Source organism: Delphinapterus leucas, chromosome 2, assembly GCF_059928025.1.
Source record: "Delphinapterus leucas isolate spDelLeu-1000000601 "Yukka" chromosome 2, BTC_Dleu_Yukka2, whole genome shotgun sequence".
Taxonomy (NCBI): Eukaryota; Metazoa; Chordata; class Mammalia; order Artiodactyla; family Monodontidae; genus Delphinapterus; species Delphinapterus leucas.
Window position 1 is genome coordinate 100,978,183 of NC_143130.1, and position 19,164 is coordinate 100,997,346.

At 39.4% G+C, this 19,164-nt stretch overlaps 1 protein-coding gene across 2 annotated transcripts in view; it reads left to right on the plus strand.

Annotated features, from left to right (window-relative positions):
* Window positions 1-19,164, plus strand: part of MEIS2 (Meis homeobox 2) — a 202,869-nt gene that overhangs the window by 178,497 nt on the left and 5,208 nt on the right. Inside the window, exons 10-11 of one of the 2 annotated variants that reach the window (XM_022587519.3) lie at window positions 17,736-17,794; window positions 19,145-19,164. The exon at window positions 19,145-19,164 is cut by the window's right edge and continues 91 nt beyond it. In XM_022587519.3, the coding sequence (XP_022443227.1) occupies window positions 17,736-17,794; window positions 19,145-19,164 (79 nt within the window). Of the gene's footprint in view, window positions 1-17,735; window positions 17,876-19,144 lie in introns of both variants that reach the window. The other variant, XM_089907390.1, reaches the window with a different exon arrangement.

The window sequence follows — 19,164 nt, forward strand, 5'->3', positions numbered from 1 at the left end:
AGCAACTTCTGATCCCATCAGTGGGAGCCCTCACAGGGATGAAAGTCATATCCTCTCACCCCAGTCAGCTTTTGGTTTTACTCTCCAAACCAGTTCACTTCCACCCATAATCTACTGACCTTTAAATTGCTTTTGACTGCCAGAGGGAGTGCTTTTCAGATGAACTGGAGTCTGTTCACAGAATCTGAGACTTCCCTTCAGAACTTACCCATATTTGAAAAACCCAAAACTACCCGACTCTCTTCTAGACATCAACGTTTAACTAATCTTTCACATAATGATTAATGGAATATTAGTTATTGCATCAGTGTCTTTGAAAAATACGTTGTGAGTGGCATAGGCTATATTTGCGGTACATCAAAGTTCACTCAGATTTATCTTTGACTACAGCAAGGTTGTGTTTTTAATCTTCTGGCACAAGAGTTTTCTTACCATCATCTGTATTCTCCATGTATTAACCTTTATCCTTGTCCAGCCCATAACCACACGTGCACACACCTGGAAAGATCATTTTTCAGGTGAAGGTGTCTACTGCTGCTAGAAGGTGAAATAGTAGGGTGTAGTTTTATATTGAGAAGTAGAATTGGGTCCACAACCTTTCAGCTCCCACCACACTACCAAATGATTTGACCCTGGAGGTAAGAGTGGCAGAAAGAAAGGAAGTAGCCAACAAAATACAGTTCATTCCTAGCTCTCCATGGCTAAGAGGAGGTGTAAGAAGTAGCAGGTGGCCCACAGTATGATATTCAGTTCATTGGGTTCCTGGGAGTGGAGCAACACAAGATAATGGATCCCAGCTCAGGCCCAACTGCTTCCCTCTGATGACCCCATCCACAGCCTGTCCTCAGACAGGTTATGGATCATGGTCTGATTTCCTTTCAGCATGGTATATTTTTTTCCTTCTGATCTTTCACAGTAGTACCTGTGTACTTGGGGGAAAAAAAAAATCTTAATTTTTTTTTTAACTGTGTCAAGACAAGAGAGATTTAAAGTCACAAGGCATGTAAGGTGCGTTAATGAAAAGCAAGTGTATGTATGTGCGTGTGTGTGTGTGTGTGTGTGTGTGTGTGAATTCAATGTGTGTGCATATTGGCATATCGCAAGAGACAAATTTTGAGGTTTTTAAAATTAGTATTTTTACAGTGTCTTTATAATCTTTCTCTGCAGGACTTTAAGGAAATAGTTGCTTTAACCGTTTGTTCTTTGGATCCGGCTGGTAGGTGATATAAAAAGCTGTGTTTCACTGGCATTGATAGTGAATATCTTTAATCACAGGTACATGACTGGCCATCATTTGATGAGGAATAACTCTTTAAGTAAAGACGGTAACTAACTTCCTCCTAAAAGGCTAGAACCTATGCTTGTTAATGGAGAATCTTAAACAAAATGCAGATTTTATGCACATCCAAAATGTATGTCTGGTCGAAAGTTCGCTTTTAATTTCTTAAAATATAAGCTCTTCAAGCACATCTGTAGATTAACTTGGGAAAATAACCAGGCTAACATTGAACATCTACTCTGAAGAGGCAACCAAGCTGAGTGCTAGGAACAAAATAAGTTGGAACTTGATGGCAGCAGTAACAGTTCATTTCAAAGAGATTCCACAATTAAATATTAGAAATAATATTATAATTTTACCATAATGTTTAAATATACCCTTTATCTTATTTTGTATGTCCGTATTTAGTAGAAGTACAAAGTAGCTTTTTCTCTTTTGATTGTTAAGTTTTTGAGTGATTAACCAAAGGCAGGTGTGGACAGTGGAAACAAGCACCGTAAAAACTGGCCAGCCCCTCTGCTGCCTGGGGGACCACTGTGACACACACAGCCATTCTCTGTGTACATTGACATCGTTTTGACAGTTTAGCACCTTTTTTTTTCCGGAGTTGGGAGTGGGGGTCAAGTCTTCTGGTTAGGAATTTTCAAAGGCCAATTTGTAAAAGGTAAAAATTAAGTTTGCATTCCTTTATATATTTGGATATGACAGATTAAACGCAAGGTAGGTATGCGGAGCATGTCTAATCCTTCACCAAGGTGGCAGTCTCAAATGCTTTGATGTCATCTGGTCGCAGGGCCCCTGAGACTTTTCGAGGAACCAAATTCAGCTGACTCTATATGGCCTGCCTCCCCCTTCTGGTGTTCAAAAAAGAAAGAAAAGGTCCCTGTACCTTCTTGTCTCCTTCGTTTATTGTACGGTTTGCTTTGTTTGTTTGATTTTAAAACTGCCATTATGTGAAAGTGTTGCAAGTATAAATAATTGAGAAGATAACTCTGTAGGGAAACCACTTTTGCTGCCTTTGTGCAAAGGCAGCTCATTATGGCTCTGAGCTGCAGCATTCCGTAAGAGCAATTATGCAACATCAGTATGTCATGGATATTAACCAAGGGGAGTAGATAAGAGACGAGAAGATAATTTTGTAACTTATTTAATTAAATTTATTTGGTTTTTCAAATAGTTCCTCTAGTGTATAATTTACCCAGCCTCTCTGTGGTTGCTCTGGTCTTTGCAGGACTGGCATTCAGCATTTGTTTGAGGGCATCCCTCCTCAGTTCTGTGTGGACCTACAATGTATTTCTGTTGGGGTTTAATTTCCACCCAAGGAGAGGTTACCCATGAAAACGGAACTGTAATTTGGTCATGAGGTGGTTATCCCCCCCAGGGCTTATATAGCCAGTTAATATATGTTAATACAGCAAAGTGAACAAAAGGTTAAATAAGTGGGTCAGGCTCAGAACAAGTCCTGTACTGCTTACTTCTGCTTAAACGGAAGGAAAAGCCCATAATGGCACTCGCCTTACTTTCACCCCCATCATTTTAAGAATTGCTTTGCCAATCCTTCACAGCAAATAGCAATTTTAAGTGGACCAAAACAGAGCTCAGGGTGTTTGCACTCCATGGTAATGATAGAGTAGCTGTGCTCCCTGGAGTTCAATAAGCCCAACAATTGAGTCATTTTTGCCCCCTGTGAGCGAATCACTGCTGTTAGCCTGAATGACAGGATTGCTTATAGAACTGGAGCCCTTCACCGGGCTGACCTCATCCTGGGACAGCGAGGTTCAGAGGGCAGGCAGGTGGTGTTTAACACAGTTACAAGTAAAAGCTGATTTTGTACTTGTACACTCTGTAAACAAGAAAGCAGGATTGGCAGGGGCGGGGGGGGGGAGGGGAGGGGAGGTGGGGGGGAGGGGAGGGAGAAGCTGGATGTGCATTGATGTACTTTATCCAAAGCAGCGCTTCCTCTTTTCCTGTCTCTTTTCCCTTCTCATTTCTTCCTTTCCTTAATGTCATGCTCCCCTCACCATCTTGTCTCTGCCTCTGTCTCTCTCCTCCCCATCTCCCACCCTCCATACACAGAAGTCTCTAACACATGTAATAGACATGCTAAAGTTAGATGGCCACAGCCCAATTTTAGTTCTGATTAATGAAAGATGCAGAAGGTGTTGCCAAAAAAAAAAAAACTCCAGATTTAAGATTAGCCTTCAGTTTCTGAATCATTTTTGAAGCATAAATTTTAGGCACACATAGCAAAATACCCAATGTTGTTTTTTAAAAAATATTTCTTTGAGTGAGAAAATATGAGAAAAGTAGCAAAAGGGAAAGGTTAGAGAAGACATCCCAGCCTAACATCATCTTCTAATGATCAAACTACCTTTGAGATAGAGAAATTCTAGAGAACACTTTCAGCCTGCACATTTTTGGGGGTCAAAGGGCAATGGAGTAGTCAGGTTTTATAATAATCTTGGGAGGGGTTATTGTGAACAGGTAATATATAAAACAAGAGCCCTTCAAATGATTCTCTATCTCTGAGTCTGACTTGGGGAAGTAGGAACATGGAAATCCTATTTTCAAATAGATAAATGATTTAAAAATACAATTTCGGTTAAAAAAACACTGCTTCATTTTTCTTCAAATCCTTGGAACCCTAGTGCCCCTCAAAATCTTAATAACTACACTTAAGAATTGATTGGTACCATTATTCCCTCTTAGAGATTCATAATATTAGCCTATTAAAAGCTGTTAGCCTATTAAAAAGCTATTAAAAGCTGTGACAAAGCTTGCAGCAAAGAGCACATCTTTACTTTGTTTCACTTAGTGCTGTTTCCCTACCACACTTTGACCTTCCACCTTTGTTTTGGAGGAACACCTATTGACACCAGTGTCCTTCAGAGCACAATTTGGGAAAACTTCCTTAGAAAGATATAATGAGAAAAAAATATTTTAAGAAAGTTTTCTATTCTTCTTTCCTTTCTCCATCTCACAAACCTTACTCCTTCACTTTCTACTCACTATTCCTCTGTCCCCAAACACACACACACACACGCGCGTGCACGCACACATACAGACACACACACACACACACACACACACACCAGAATACTTCATTGACCTCAGTTCCCATTACTCCCAGCTTATTCTCTTCTCTCAGTCAACTGGACTTATCATGCCCCAATGTTCACCAGCCTAGAAAAGTCTGGTGCCCACTTTCTGCCAAGTCAAGTCCTTCTCTTCCTTCAACCCTGTACACAAGACTTGCCTGGCATCTCTAATGCCCAGATGGATTCACACCTTTCAGCTAATGCCTCTAGTCTGTATCTTTAGTGGTTTTTGAGTGCAAAGATAACTACACAGAGCCAGGAAGCCAGAGTTATTTCCCATATTAGCTCTGCCCTATTCTAGGGAATATTATTTCGTCAGGGTTTCAGCTATTCAGCCACTTGCAAAGTGAGGACAAGAAAATCCCTCTGGGCTCTTCCATTCTCAATTCAACATTATTTCTGAGACGTAGGAACCTTGTTTTCATTCAGCCATTTAGTTATTCATTCACTATACATTTTATTGAGGATGTACTGCATGCTTGACACACTCTCAATAACATAGAATTAAGATGTGGTTCTGCTTTCTAGGGCTACCTGGTGGGAAGCTGGACACGTAAATTGTGATTATAGTATTGAATAAATGCTGTGATGGGCCTGTGAACTATAAGTGCTACTGACTGAAGAAGTGCTTCTTACTCAAACTGTGGAATCAGAGAAGTTACCTCCAAAAGCTGTTCTCTGATAAGAATTTTGAAGGGTGTGTTGACCAGATAGCCATGGGAGAAAGGCCATCCCAGACTGAAGAAATAGTGTGTTCCTAGCATGTTAGCATATTAACTTTATACTTATTAATTGCCTTTTTGTTTATATGTACATTACTGTATAGCAGTTAAACCAATTTGTAAATTAAATTATTTTTACGTTACTTTATCTTTACTGTGAAAATGGAGATCATTCAAATGCTATCATTTCTATTTTTTTTTAAACTTTCTTTTTTTTTAATATAAATTTATTTATTTATTTATTGGCTGTGTTGGGCCTTCGTTTCTGTGCCAGGGCTTTCTCCAGTTGCGGCGAGCGGGGGCCACTCTTCATCGCGGTGCACGGACCTCTCACTGTCGCGGCCTCTCTTGTTGCGGAGCACAGGCTCCAGACGCGCAGGCTCAGTAGTTGTGGCTCACGGGCCCGGTTGCTCCGCAGCATGTGGGATCTTCCCAGACCGGGTCTCGAGCCCGTGTCCCCTGCATTGGCAGGCAGATTCTCAACCACTGCGCCACCAGGGAAGCCTTTCTATTTCTAATAGTAAGCCACTTTAGGAAATTCTGATAGATGTGAAATGTGAATATGCAAAAAAAAAAGATCCTTTCAAATTGCAGTACAAAGTGTTTGCTTCTTTGTCTTTTGGAGACTATAGCTTTGTCTGGAACACAGGAATCAAAAGTTGATGTCTTTATTTCTCTGCAAATCAGGGGAAAGAAATCCACTAACCCTCTAAAGCTAAAATATTTAAGGATTAAAGCAGATGTGGCATAACTGCTGGTTTGCTGAGTCTCTTGTGATTTATAAAGATATATTTTATGTCTTTTATGATTACGGGATGATGCTAAAAATTTTGTGGGTAATAATACCGTCACGTTGGAAAGACTGCATATAACATCTCTGAAGAAGATACAGAATGCTACCCAGCTGCAAACCAAAATTTGTTATTAAGAAAAGGCAGTGAAGAAATTTTATTTGGAATTTGGTCTTTGATGTCTGATCATCATAAATGTGAAAACATTAAATCATATGTTTATGAATAGATTGCTTTGCCTCTTGACGTAATGGGATATGTTTTCATAATAATTTTTAAAGATTTTTGTTAGATGTATAGCTGTTAGAACTATAGTTTATTTGAAGTGATCTTGAAATTTTTTAAATCTTCGATTTTTCCCCCTTTGGCACCTGGACTAGATGCCAGTATAAACTGGTTAAATACCATTTGGTTTAAACAGAAAGACTGTACCATATATGCATATTTATGATATTTTGTTTGTTGGATCTTTTTCTTAATATTACTTGACTTTCTGTGTTTTAATCTCATTTTTTTTTTCTTATTTTGGGTTGAAGCCACTCTAAAGCTTAACACCTAGGAGATTTCTCACTTATGGTTCCCTTTAAAAGTGCTAAAATCTCAGCCTCTCAAACAAGAGACCAAGCTACAATTTAAAGAAAGCAGTGGTATTGATAAAGGGCCCTAAGAATGTTGCCACTTTCCTCATGTGTCTTCTGCCACATTCTTTCTTTTAAACCAGCAGGAGAGTTGGAAGAAGGATAAGAGGCTGGCCCATCCAAACACTCCTGGCATGCCACGCTGGTCTCTGAGGTCTCCCCTGCTGCTTTAGAAAAAGGAGCCCCACAGACAAATGAAAGGGCCACGGGGACATTCTCATGCAAGCCCCTTCCCTCCAAACACCAAGTGGCTGTAGATTGCTGGTGTTGGGATGACTTGGCCTGAGTTGAAGAATAGACACTTGAGAACCGTTTGTTTCCACACCATTTTGGGTGAAGTGCTATAGTTTTCACTTTAAAAGCCCGTTTAAAAAGAAAAATACTGTTTGAAAGGAGGACACAATTTGGAAGCCATCACACTTAATGGAGTCCCTTTTCAATGTAACACTTTGTCCTATCAATTCTCTTCTAAATTAGTTGTCACTACCTGGAGAAAACCCACCCTTAATTGTCTTAAAAACAAACAGTCTCCCGTATATTTTTCCTATCTCCAATCTTTAAAACTCTTTTGGAACTTCCACAAAGTATGAAGTGAAACACAATTTGTTTAGCAGTACACAGTACATTATTACCATTGTCCTCTAAATCCAGTCACACAAATTATCTCAGAATTAAAAGAAAAAGCAAGCTGGACCTAATAGGAATACAGGTTTTTACTGACAATTAACTTGACCAGCCATTGTTAGATAAAGGACTTGGTAAAATCTGCAGGATCTATGAAGAGGAAGTAATTCTTTTGGAAGTAGTTAGGCAGTTTATTATACTTGTTGCCACAGCCTGAAATATTCATCTAGTTTTGGAGATCTGAGGAGATGAGAGGGGTTTGAAGTTAAAGTCGCTTCTTTCTAGACTTTCACTCTTCTTTTGTCCTTTGTCTTGAGTGGCCTGACTAGCTTGTCAGCCTGAAAGTTCCACTGTCAACTCAAAGGCAACATCTGGAAAGCTGGGTTTGCCTCTTCTCATCTCAACAAGTAGGAATTCCTCTGAAATGTCCAATTTTCATCAAGTGTATACCATAGCATACCAGACATAGATTCTCAGGTTTATCCTTTTAATATCGTTTATATTTGTATCTTTTCTTTGCCAGCTAAGCACAATTCATCAGCAGTTCACCAAGCCACATGGCCTACTTCTTTTGTATTTCTACCACCTTAGTCTGAGTTCACTTTATTTCCCTCTTCTGCTTGGATTAGAATAGCTTTCTACCGTTTAGCTTCTAGCTTCTCATCAACTCATACATAGCTCTCAGAAATACATCTTCCTCAAGCACCATATTTCATCAATTGCACTCTTCAGGAATTTCAGAGGTTCAGTTTGTTACTCAAGAACTTCCACCCGGGTGGGGGAAATGGGGAGATGTTGGTTAAAGGATACAGACTTCCAGTTAGAAGATGAATAAGTTCTGGGAATCTAATTTAAAGCCTGGTGATGATAATTAACAGTCTCGTATCATGTACTTGAAAGTTGCCAAGAGAATAGATATTAAATGTTCTCACCATGAAAAAGAAATGGTAATTACGTGATGTGATGGAGGTGTTAGCTAATGCTATAGTGCTAGTCATTTTGTAATATATAAATGTGTCAAATCAACACGTTGTATACCTTAAGCTTACACAGTCTTATATATCAAACTTACACAATGTTACATATCAATTACAACTCAATAAAGCTGGAAAAATAAAAACTCCTTCACCAGCTTGTCTATTAACTGTGGCCATGTGTTCCAGACCAAAACCAGGAGCCTGTCTGAATTCAGTTCCTGCACCCTCCCTTGCGCACAGCCTGATCTGCCTCGGTGTCTTCAGACACACCATTTCCTTATTTCCTTCCTTCCCAATAATCTATACGCTTTTAATCTGGTCCAACTTCCCTCCTCCAAGAATCCAGTGATTAACCGTCATCTGACTTCTCTAATTGACTCCATCACACTTATTTACTGAGTGTGGACTGCTATGATTTGTAATTATTACGTATTCTCAAATTGTGCTTTTCAATTTGTTTCTGTGGTTGCAAAGAGTAAAAATCTTTAAAGGCTTGAACTGCATTTTTTAAATTTTAAATAATATGGACACAGTCATATAATTATATACTTACATATTATATATAATTTCTTATTATATATGATCTTGTCATATTTTGTTATTAAACTTGTCTTTTGTTAGGTACAGAATGTAGAAGATTTATCAGTGTGTGACACATGTACAGATTACTGTGGAGCTTAATACTTACTCATTCTAAAGTTTTTAGGACCAAAAAAGGATGAAAAGAGGCCTTACATAATCCCTGTTCTCTACACCTTGCTGCCCTTCCTACCCCCTCACCTTTCCCCTCCAGAACCCAGTCTCTCCCTGGGATACGTATGCACTCCCAGAGAAAGCTCTACTAGGACAGTTCTCTAGACATTGAGGCAGTAGGTGCTGAATAGCTGTTGACTGACCCCTGGGGAACATAGGATAAAGCAAGGAATGAGGCTGAGAAAAATGTCTGTTTGCCCTGGAAAGTGAGAAAGGGGAGAAAAGAGCAAACACTAGAACATGGCATGATGGCAGAAAAACAAGGATTTTTAGCAGCTTTTCTTTTCTCCATCATTTTCAGCATTCCCACTGCCTACAAAGTTTCTGTCTTTGACCTATGTGGTTATATGTCTAAATATTCTAGAGTTGATAACCCTTCTTACCCTTCCTTTCAGCAGCAGCAGAACAGAAAACTTAGCCAGGTGTTAATCTCTGCAAAGTTTATTGCCTGCCTGGTGTGTGTGTGTACGTGTACACATACATATACATACATGTATGTGTATGTGCGTGTATACACACACATACGTACATGCATATGGCTAATGACTTCTCACAGTTTATCTCAAGGCCACATTGTTTCCTGTTCCACTTGGTTGACAGGACATCTCTGACGTGACAGATGTATCCACTGAGAACGGGATCATGCGTTTGAAACCAGTTTAATTCTTAGCAAGGCGATGCATATGGCTTATGGAGATTTTGTGGTTGATTTTTTTCCTTATATATTACTCAGGGAAGCCTGTGTCAGTATAAATCAGTGGTAACGAAATCAACATTATGGCATTTTTGATACTGCATTCGCAAAAGCTTTTCAGGATGTTGTTTAATTCAGGGCTTAATGATTGATATTATAGACAGTGAATAAACATTTTTGATGGATCTGTTTGCTCACAGATTTAAAAAATCGAATCCCTTTTTCTCTTGGATTTAAAGGGTGTAATGCCATTGAAGAGGAAACAGTTCAAATGTGGTCATCATAGGCTGGTGGCACCAAAAGTAGAAACTCAGGGTAAAATTTGCTGTCAGGAAAAATGGAGCATTCTTTCTCAACTCAGGAACACGTGGTTCATGCGAGCTTGCTTGTAGATGGTTGCTACAATAAGACTCCTTTCATACAGGTGTGTTTATGCCCCAGGCTTGCTGGCCACAGTCCATTCCATTTACAGAAGCTGAATTAAACAATAACTACCACATTGCAAAAAATGGTGGGGAGAGGGGGAGAGGAGGGGGAAAGGTGAGCGTCAAAGGAGATGCCTGAGAGCTTTGTTCGGGCCAAGAAAAACCCTGTTGCAATTGTCAGAGCTTGTTGATGTTGCCGGCAACGGCACTTTTTTTTTTCTCCTGGATTTTGTGGTTCTGCCTTAGGAAAGAAAGTAAAATAGAATGGAAGAACAAAGTCCTACTCTATAAATCACCAGCTGCTCCTTGCCAGATCAAAGGAGTGACATTTTTGCTCCTGGACTACTTGTCCACTTGAGGGCTTGACAGGCAGCTAACAGCTGGCCTGCTAGACTGTATGGGAGAATCCGCCTACATCTTCTTCCGAGCAGATGACAAGCTAATCAAAGAGATATCCATAGCATAGGGCGTGTAAGTGCACCTTGATCTCCTCAAACATAGCTAATACATAATTACTAAACAGCTTGGTGTATTTTTGGCAAGTTAATGCTTAGGTGGCTTCCACTGAGAAGTAGGATATAGAATTAATACTCCAATCAAAGGTGATGTTGAAAGCTAAAGAGATACTAGATTTGTCGGGATCTTCTCCTGTTAGCGCGAAATGGCTAGGAACATGATGAGAACTGGCTAAAATGTGTGAAACTGATTGTCAGGTGACTGGTTGAGTTTTCGAAGCCCAGTCAGGCAGTAGTGTTCAGATAGATGAACAGGTACTTGATAATTGGTAATTTTGAGAACAATTACTCCTGCTTTTTATGCTGATAGAGCCGAACAAAGCTGTAGATGTATCTTCCGTGTCTGTAAAGAATTGCTTTCAGAAGCACTATTAGGAGTGTAGGTATACAGATCTGGAATTTTAATGTCAGTAGTAAAACTTTCAGAGTAATTCAGTTTCTAGTTGATTTCCATCTGCAATAAATCATGTACAGGATGAGGTAATATACTACAACTTATGTCTATTGACTTAGTATTTTATCTTTAAGAGGATAGATCCTAGATATGAATAGCTAAGGATCTTTGTGTATTTTCTCCTCCCTTGCTTTCAAGTAGCTTTGAAAGATCACTTTTATAGTGCATGATAAATAGCCACACATGAATAATCTGATAGCATTCTGGAAGAGTAACAGTGCTTCAAAATCATAACCTGCTGGGATGTTTTGTTACGCGCCATTGGGTGTGATTATACTTATGGAATAGTGTTTATTGTTGCTCAGTATTATAAAGAAAATAAAAGATAATTCCCTATCTTAGATGAATTTCTCAAATACTTTTATTAAAAAGTCTCTACTGTTGGCTGTATATGCCTTAGTCAAATAGGATGCCAAATTCTCCAGGTCATTTTAAACACTTTTTTAATTATGAAAATAATCATACTTATTATTAAAAACTCAAACAGATCAGAATTACATGAAATAAAAATAGAAATCTACCATTTTCCTGCTATCCATTCCTGAGAGAGAACAGTTTCCACAAGAACACTTTATTGGTCCAACTTTTCCTTTAGGAGGTACTGATGGAGTAAAATGTATTAAATTATTGTAAATTGTTTGTTGCCCAAGACAAGTGATTAAAGGACTGTTTAGATCTGACAAAACTAAAGAGAATAGTGTGTGCATTTTCACAGCTAAGGTTCTTGATTACAACTTGATCTTTGCAAGTTTCTATTCTTAGTAAGAGTACTGGATCACGTATTTGGTATGTGACCTAGAGCAGAAACTCTCAAACTTAAATATGCATGTGTCACCTGGAAATCTTTTAGAATATTGATTCAGATTCAGTAGTGCCAGGGTGGGGACCACTATATTTCTGCAGTTCTAACAAGCTTGAGGGGATGTTGATGTGGCTCGTCCATGGAACACAGAGTTGCAAGGATCTAGAGAACCGTTAAGAGAGTGATTCCAAAATAGCTCGCCCCACTACCCAGCCCCCCAGGAGATGCCCACTCCAGTGTCTAAAATCCCCACCATGGCATTATACACTTGTATTAGCTGTAATCTCTGGGAAGACTCCATGGCATGGACACATGCTACCTGCAGGGGTACAGCACATTATTACCCTGTTGTCAACTCAGCATGGCTTTGTTTAATAATAACGCACCTAGTCTGAATTATTGCCCGTAAGAGAACAGAGCTCTTTAGGAGGGGACATGAGATAGATGCATTTTGAGTGTAAGCTAACATTTAACGAGCCCTTACTGTGTGCCAGGTACTGTGGCACAAAAATTTTACATGCAATATCTCCCTTAATCCTCAAAAACAATCTGGGCCCAACTCTTGCCCCAGTTTATAGATAGGAATCAAACTGAGGCTTAGAAGTTTACATAGACTTGCCCAAGGTGACACAACAAGGAATGAGCCCATGCTCTTCATCACTTTGCTCTACAGAGAAGTCTGGAATATGGAACAATAACTGAGAAGCGTTTACCCAAAGTAGGGTATTTTAGTAAAGAACCTATGTGCACCCTCCTAACCTGAGGGAAGAATTAGATAAAAGAAAGAATTTTGAAAGAACACATTAGAAGGTCATCAGAAGATAAGCATGAGCTACTTGATAATTTTGCCCAGGGCCTTTCATGTCAGCATAAACACTCCACTGCTCAAGGCCTATTCATAAAGCTACAAAAGGTGTGTGATTCCAGATTAATATCATGTTTTCATATTGTAAATTTATAAGTATTAGCTCATGGTGTTTTGAGAGCTGTAGACCAATCTAGTATCTATCAAATTATAAATTAAGCTGTAGCTCTGGGAAATTAATTATGAACCATGAATGTGTCCCTAAGTAGCCCATGGATCTCATTTGTTTACCATACTTTGCTCACAGTTGTCTGGGAAAAAAGACCCACTTATCTGGCCACCTGTGAAAAACTTATGTTTGAGACGTGACTCAATCATCTGTGTGTCAGGGTACACATTCAAAGGCATTAAACCTGCTTAATTCACTGATTCAGCCTTTTCAATGTATCTCATTGAGAAAGCCCCACTCTTGGCCATAACCACACACAGAAAAAGACATGCTTTCTTTGTGAACTAAGAAAAAAAATGAAGAAACTTGATAACTGACTTGCCCCTCTTGAGGCTTCATTGCTGCACACCCCAACCAGTAGCAAGCTTTGTGAATAAGCGCCTTCACTGATGAAGTCTCACGGCTGGGGAAAGTGGAGAAACAGAGGTTTTTCATTTTTTAACAGGTCCCCAGTCACCAAGCTGCCTATAACACCTCTTCCCAATTGATCGGATCCCTCTTCAGCAGTTCAGCTCCCCTCCTTAACCAGACCAAACCATGCAAAAGCTTCAGTTCTGGGGATTCTTGATTCCCCCTCAGAGGGTTTCAGGGCTGGCATCTTTCCAGTTGACTCCATGGAAGCCTGCGCTTTCTAACAAAAGGAATGCTGCCGAAAGGAATGGGTTACCAGGTGGGGCATGAAGTTAGTGAACCAGAAAGAGGGATTTATCAGCCATTTAAAAAGAGGGAAAAAGAGAAAGGAAAAGGAATCAACCGACAATCAGGAATGACACCTAAGTCTACTTCTATCAATCTGAAATATGCTGGGGAGTGAAAACACTTTAAAAGAAAAATCACCGCGTCAGATTTTGGTTGCAGAAAAGTTTGGCTCTTTTGTTGGGGCTTAAGGTGGGGTTGTGGGAGAGGTCTCCAGAAGACCTCTCTCCAACAAGACAAGATGAGATTTCAATGATATTTTCCTCTCTTGGGTTTATTCTTTTTAATATATAGATATATATTTTTTCACTCTAAGTTGACTCAAAAAGTCCTCATGATTCTTGGAAAGTCATTGAATTTATTTCTATAATTAAGTTATTTTTAAACTAACCGTCTAAGTATATAATTTTTAAGGATCACACATACTAATGCATTTTCTATTTTAGTAAAATTTAATGAGAAAGTAGATAGTCTTAGTAGATCCTCTCCAGAGCTTTTGTGAGCCTGGATACTAACTTTGTGTTCAATACAAATCAATGGAACTAGTGTACTTTAGGGTACTCATTCCCTAAGGAGTCACTAATGGAATTATCTCTAGCCCTTAAAAAAAGTCACAATGAGGCTAATGAAAAATATTTTTTAAGTGAAATCTGGATAAAGCACTAGGCTTACTAGCACATTTATGGCATTTATCATATATGGCATATTTTACATGCAAGTTGTACAAACCTCAGAATGCTTTTAAGAGCTATCTAAGAAGACTTTGTGATTTCGGGTGAAATAGTTTGTACCAATAGAAAAGTATATGTCTTCAACTTCAAAATCATTCTGGGATGACATTACAACTTAGAGAATTTTTTAATATCAGATACAGATGAAAAACCTAACAGTCTTTGGATTGGAAATAACTTGCGGGGGTTTTCATTAAAGTTGGGTGCAGCTTGCTGCATTTTGGTTAGTTGGATGTCTTCAGCAATTTTTCAAATGTTTTGGGTTTGGCAAAGTCCAAAATGTTTTTGCCAACACCCTCTTTTCCCCTTAGTTTTTAAACCCGTGTGAAATTCAAGGATAACTTAATCCATATGTGTCTGATTCATTTACACTTAACTCATCAAAATGTTATTTTGTAAGACCCATTTAATAGCCAAGAAACCTTTTGAGCCTTTTAAGATGTCTTTTGTCTTTGAACCAGTGAGTTGCATTTTTCCATATGAATGGAGCTTGGACCTTGAAAGATGGAAGACCAGTCTGTTTTCAACTTAGACTCTTCAGACTTTAAGTAGAATCAAAACTTGATATTCTGTTTACTGTTTGAGCACTGAATAACTTCATTTTAAAATATAGATCAGAGGAAGTGGAAAAAATGTTCATGTTATGTAATTTTGGGGAAAGACCATATTTGGAAATTTCACATTACTGATATTAAAGAAATAAAAATTACTCCTAATTTGATTTTTTAAATCTGTAATTAAATGGCTTCATTTTATGTACATGGGTGTATTTTCTAAGAGTGGCCTGTGGATCAGCAGTGCAGTGGGGTAATTTCATTTTTTAGTGTTAAAGTGTTCTTACAGTCAGCTCATTAATTGGTAATTTTAATAGTAACATCTATGGTGTTTTTAAGATATCCCAAGATCAGGGGAGTTGACAATTGGCAGGAGTTGTATGTTAAGAGATTTCTGAAAAATTGGGGCCCATATGTTTTTAAAATTCTGCGTGATTTGAAAGAATGTGGTAGAATCAGGAATCTGGCAAGATACAGCACTACAGATCACAAACATTGTTTGAGAACAACAATTCAGAGAGGCTAACTGGAGCCCTAGTGAAAAAAGCAAAATCTCTATGACCCTTTGTAAAAGGATCTAGTGAAAACCTTCAGAGGCTTCTCTGCCTATTTGTTTAGTAGAACTGGGCGAAGAAAGGCCATTGCCATAACTGCTAGTGAACATCCAGTCCATGCCATGGTAACTAGTTGAAAATGTAACACTGGAGTGGCATTTCCAAGTTCAGCGCTTCTATAAAGACCTGAGAGCACACAGATTGCTTTTTTTAATGTTCTGCATTGTTGTGGATCCCCCATTGAACAACCTTTTGAGATGACCCCGTTTTTTACTAATGTAAACATTCTGACTAGTATCCAAAGAAATGACCTTTGAGTGAACCTCTAACCTTCCCAGTAATTATTTGTTTGAAGACAGTGTGGAGTTCTCCTGCTGAGAACTAAGGACCATGATGCCTTGCGGCTCTGTGAGGAAGGGAGTGTTTGGGGGAACTGGAGAGAAAGACATAAATAAGCGAACAACCTCCAGATGTAAATAATAAAAGAGTAAAAGGGTGAGATTAAAAAGGGAAAAAATAGCAATTCATTTTACCTAAAGAGTTGGCCTATAGGAAAAAACAAAACCGGGATTAGTAGCACATAAAAAGAGGTGAAACCCCTGCCATGTGTGTCCTCCATTAGAAACTTCAAGGAGCAGAGGAAAGGTTTCTCCTCTCCTGAGCATCTCAATTGGTCTTAACCTGAGCTGATGAAAAGAGTTCTGGGGGTGGAACTCTCAGGTCAGTCCTCCTTGCTCCCAGTAAAAGCAGTGAGGGAAAGAGTAGACCATTAAGTTCCTTCTCTGATTTGAGGGATACTTCTGGAAGGCTTTGTGATCTATCTGGTCAGATATTCCTCAGCACCACTTAAGGTGCCCAGTGGGAATAAATACGCAGTTTCCACTCTCTTTTTGTTTTCACCTCTCATAAGCTCACTTTCTTCCCCAAACCTGAGGGGGTATGATGTTTTTTGACAATCTGAGCTACGCTTTCTTAAGTAATAAAGAAGTCCATTGTTTGCCAAACAAACTCCATATGCAAAAGACTCCTTTGGTTTTCTAGAGGCTAATTTTTCTTCAGTCTAATTGTATTCCCACCAGAGTGCCCACAGGAGGCCTGAACAGGTGTGGGCTGCTGTCCTCCACAGAAGGGACTTTAACGCCATAGGAGCGCAGAGCTGCCAACACACTAGAATTTTCCTGGCTAATTTCAAAGAATGAGTTTTCAGTTCCTGCCTGTGACCCCATGTAGACTCATTAATCATGAAGTCCCCCTGCACTTAAGATTTGAAACTGGGAATACTGGGAAACGTCATCCATGGGTATATTTTGCAGGAACAGCTAGCTATATGCTAGGCATTCCCCCTCCCTCCATGTCCCCCCTGAAAACATGCAGCCCGTGAATCCTGTGCATCAACTCAAGCGTGTGGGGAATGCATGTCATTAAATGCATGGGGACAGGGGTATAACTCGCAAATGGCAGAAAATTGTTTTGTTTTTATTAAATTTGGAGAAATAAAGGAGATTTCTTATCATCTTACTCTGTACATGAATATTTGATGGGCATTATTAAACATTAAAGTAACATGAAGTAGGCACTTATTTTTGGATTTCCAGCAAAATTAGATCCAGGCTTCTATACGAAATAAGTGCTTCTCCTTTACATTCCTGTGATTCAGCCACCACCTGATTTGAAAATGTTTCTTGGACTCTAATATCAACCATGTGTACCTGAGGCTCTGTCTTTCTAGTGGGTTGAAAGGTGGCTGGGTTTATGGTTGGCAGTTACCTTATCCCTGCCCTGGGTGTCCCAGCTTAGACTGGAAAGGCCGCCCCCAGCTGGCACTGACCTCTAAGTGACCCCTAACTTTACAGGCTTAAACTGCAGGAGTTGCCGAAGAGCAGAAGTCTTTCTGGCCAGCACTTATTACTGCTGTGTTGGTGATAAAACTTCAGACAGCCTAATTGATGGCTTTGCTGACCTAACAATACCTTGTGAAAGCCGAGTGCCAGAGCCTGGTCTCCATTTATGACCAGCTGCAAGGGGAAGCCGGGTCTCCCTATGATGGCGAGTTTAGGGAAAGGGGGAAAATCTTCCAGCCTGTGAACTTTAACCAGATTCCAACTTGTTCAAGAGGCAGAAGCACAATTGCAAATTAATAGAAATTTTCTCAGGGAAAACTTTTTTCCCTTCCTGAGCCTTTTTAGCAAGTCAGCTTTGAGTTGATTATGAGATGATGGAGGAGATGATCCAGTCAGCTATTTTTGAACATGGAGAGGGAAAATTCCCTTTGAATTAAAAAGATAATTTTCAGTAGATGTTTGACTGTGTTGTTTTCTCCGCAGCTTTTGTGCAGAAGTGTTCACGGAGCACAGAAATTGCATTTGCTGACTGGACGTCTGTGTTCTGTTTCAGGTTTATTAATGCCAGAAGAAGAATAGTACAGCCCATGATTGACCAGTCAAATCGAGCAGGCAAGTTCCAACTCATATCTGTGTTCACATCCCACAGGCACAAATCCTCATCAAGTTATACTTCAGGAGTTTCATCACCTGGTAAAGAAATGCTTCCATCAGGCATTCTGGGAGGATTTGTTTTTTAATGTCCCCAGAATTCCATTCTAGGAAGCAACTTCACTAATTGGTGCTAATTGGAGATTTCCCACCCTGACTCTACTGACACTGCTTTTTATTTTCTTTCTGAATTGGTAATTGGGCACAAGTATTAGTGCCACAAGCAGTTTGTTTGACTGTGAGCTCTGGAATTACTCATTGCTTGTCTGCATCCAATCATTAGCACACTCTCATTTTCTCCTTACCCACAATTCCTTGGTGTGCGCATTGCTTTCACTCCTGGAGCATCCCCTGTTAAACTCATTGTATCCATTCATTTGCATTGACTATTCATAATATTCTATTAAAGCCTGACCTGCTGCACTGCCAGCATTATTTTTTATTAAAATGCTTCCCATCCATCCCACGAAAACACATGTGGGTTTTTCTCACAGAGTCTCTCAGTTTCTCTAAAGCCATCGTGACACGGTACTGTCAGAACTATCCCCATGAACTCCTAATCATTCTACTTCGAAATAGGCATTTCCTTAGTTTACTGAGGACTTGTGGTGTCCTGCAAGAGGTCTATGGGAAAGAAAACTGTTTTCCATGTAGGTGATGACTGTTGTCACTCACGAGGGTGTCCAAAGGGATGGAGATTTAAACTGTGGCCTCAGTTTAAAGAATTTAAGAAAATTAATTTCCTTTGGCAAAATTTCCCCACTAACACTGAAATATCGTTCCACTAATGGAGGCCGGGGACCTGTTGGAGAAGAATATAAAACAGTTGAAATATTATATTTACCACGTTTACATTTTCTTTGGTATGAGTGAAAAAGCAAATGTTCCATTGAGTCTGTTTAACCTTGTAAAACTGTGCTCGAATATCAAGTGTTTGTGTCTGATGTGAAATTTTATAAGCCACCAGAGATGCAGGATTACAAAATCTTAACTTAATAGCACATGGCAATATTTATACATCAGATTCCCTGTCCCTCTTCCCCCAATCGAGAAAGAAGTCGAGAAGCAAAAGCTACAGAGGATGACCCACCTGGTAAACAGGCTGGTGAAGTCTTTCCTCCAGAACCTTTTTTAAAGCCACTCACACATCTTACCTCAATCCTAGAACCACACATCCAGACCACGCCCCCCTTTTTCAAGCGCCAACCACGTTGTTGCTGTAACGTTTCAGTGCTGCAGCAGGAACAATTGCTGATTGTTTGGTATATCTTTTCTTCTTTCTCCTCTGTGTCCTCGAATGACTACAATCAGGTTTTCTTCTTGATCCTTCA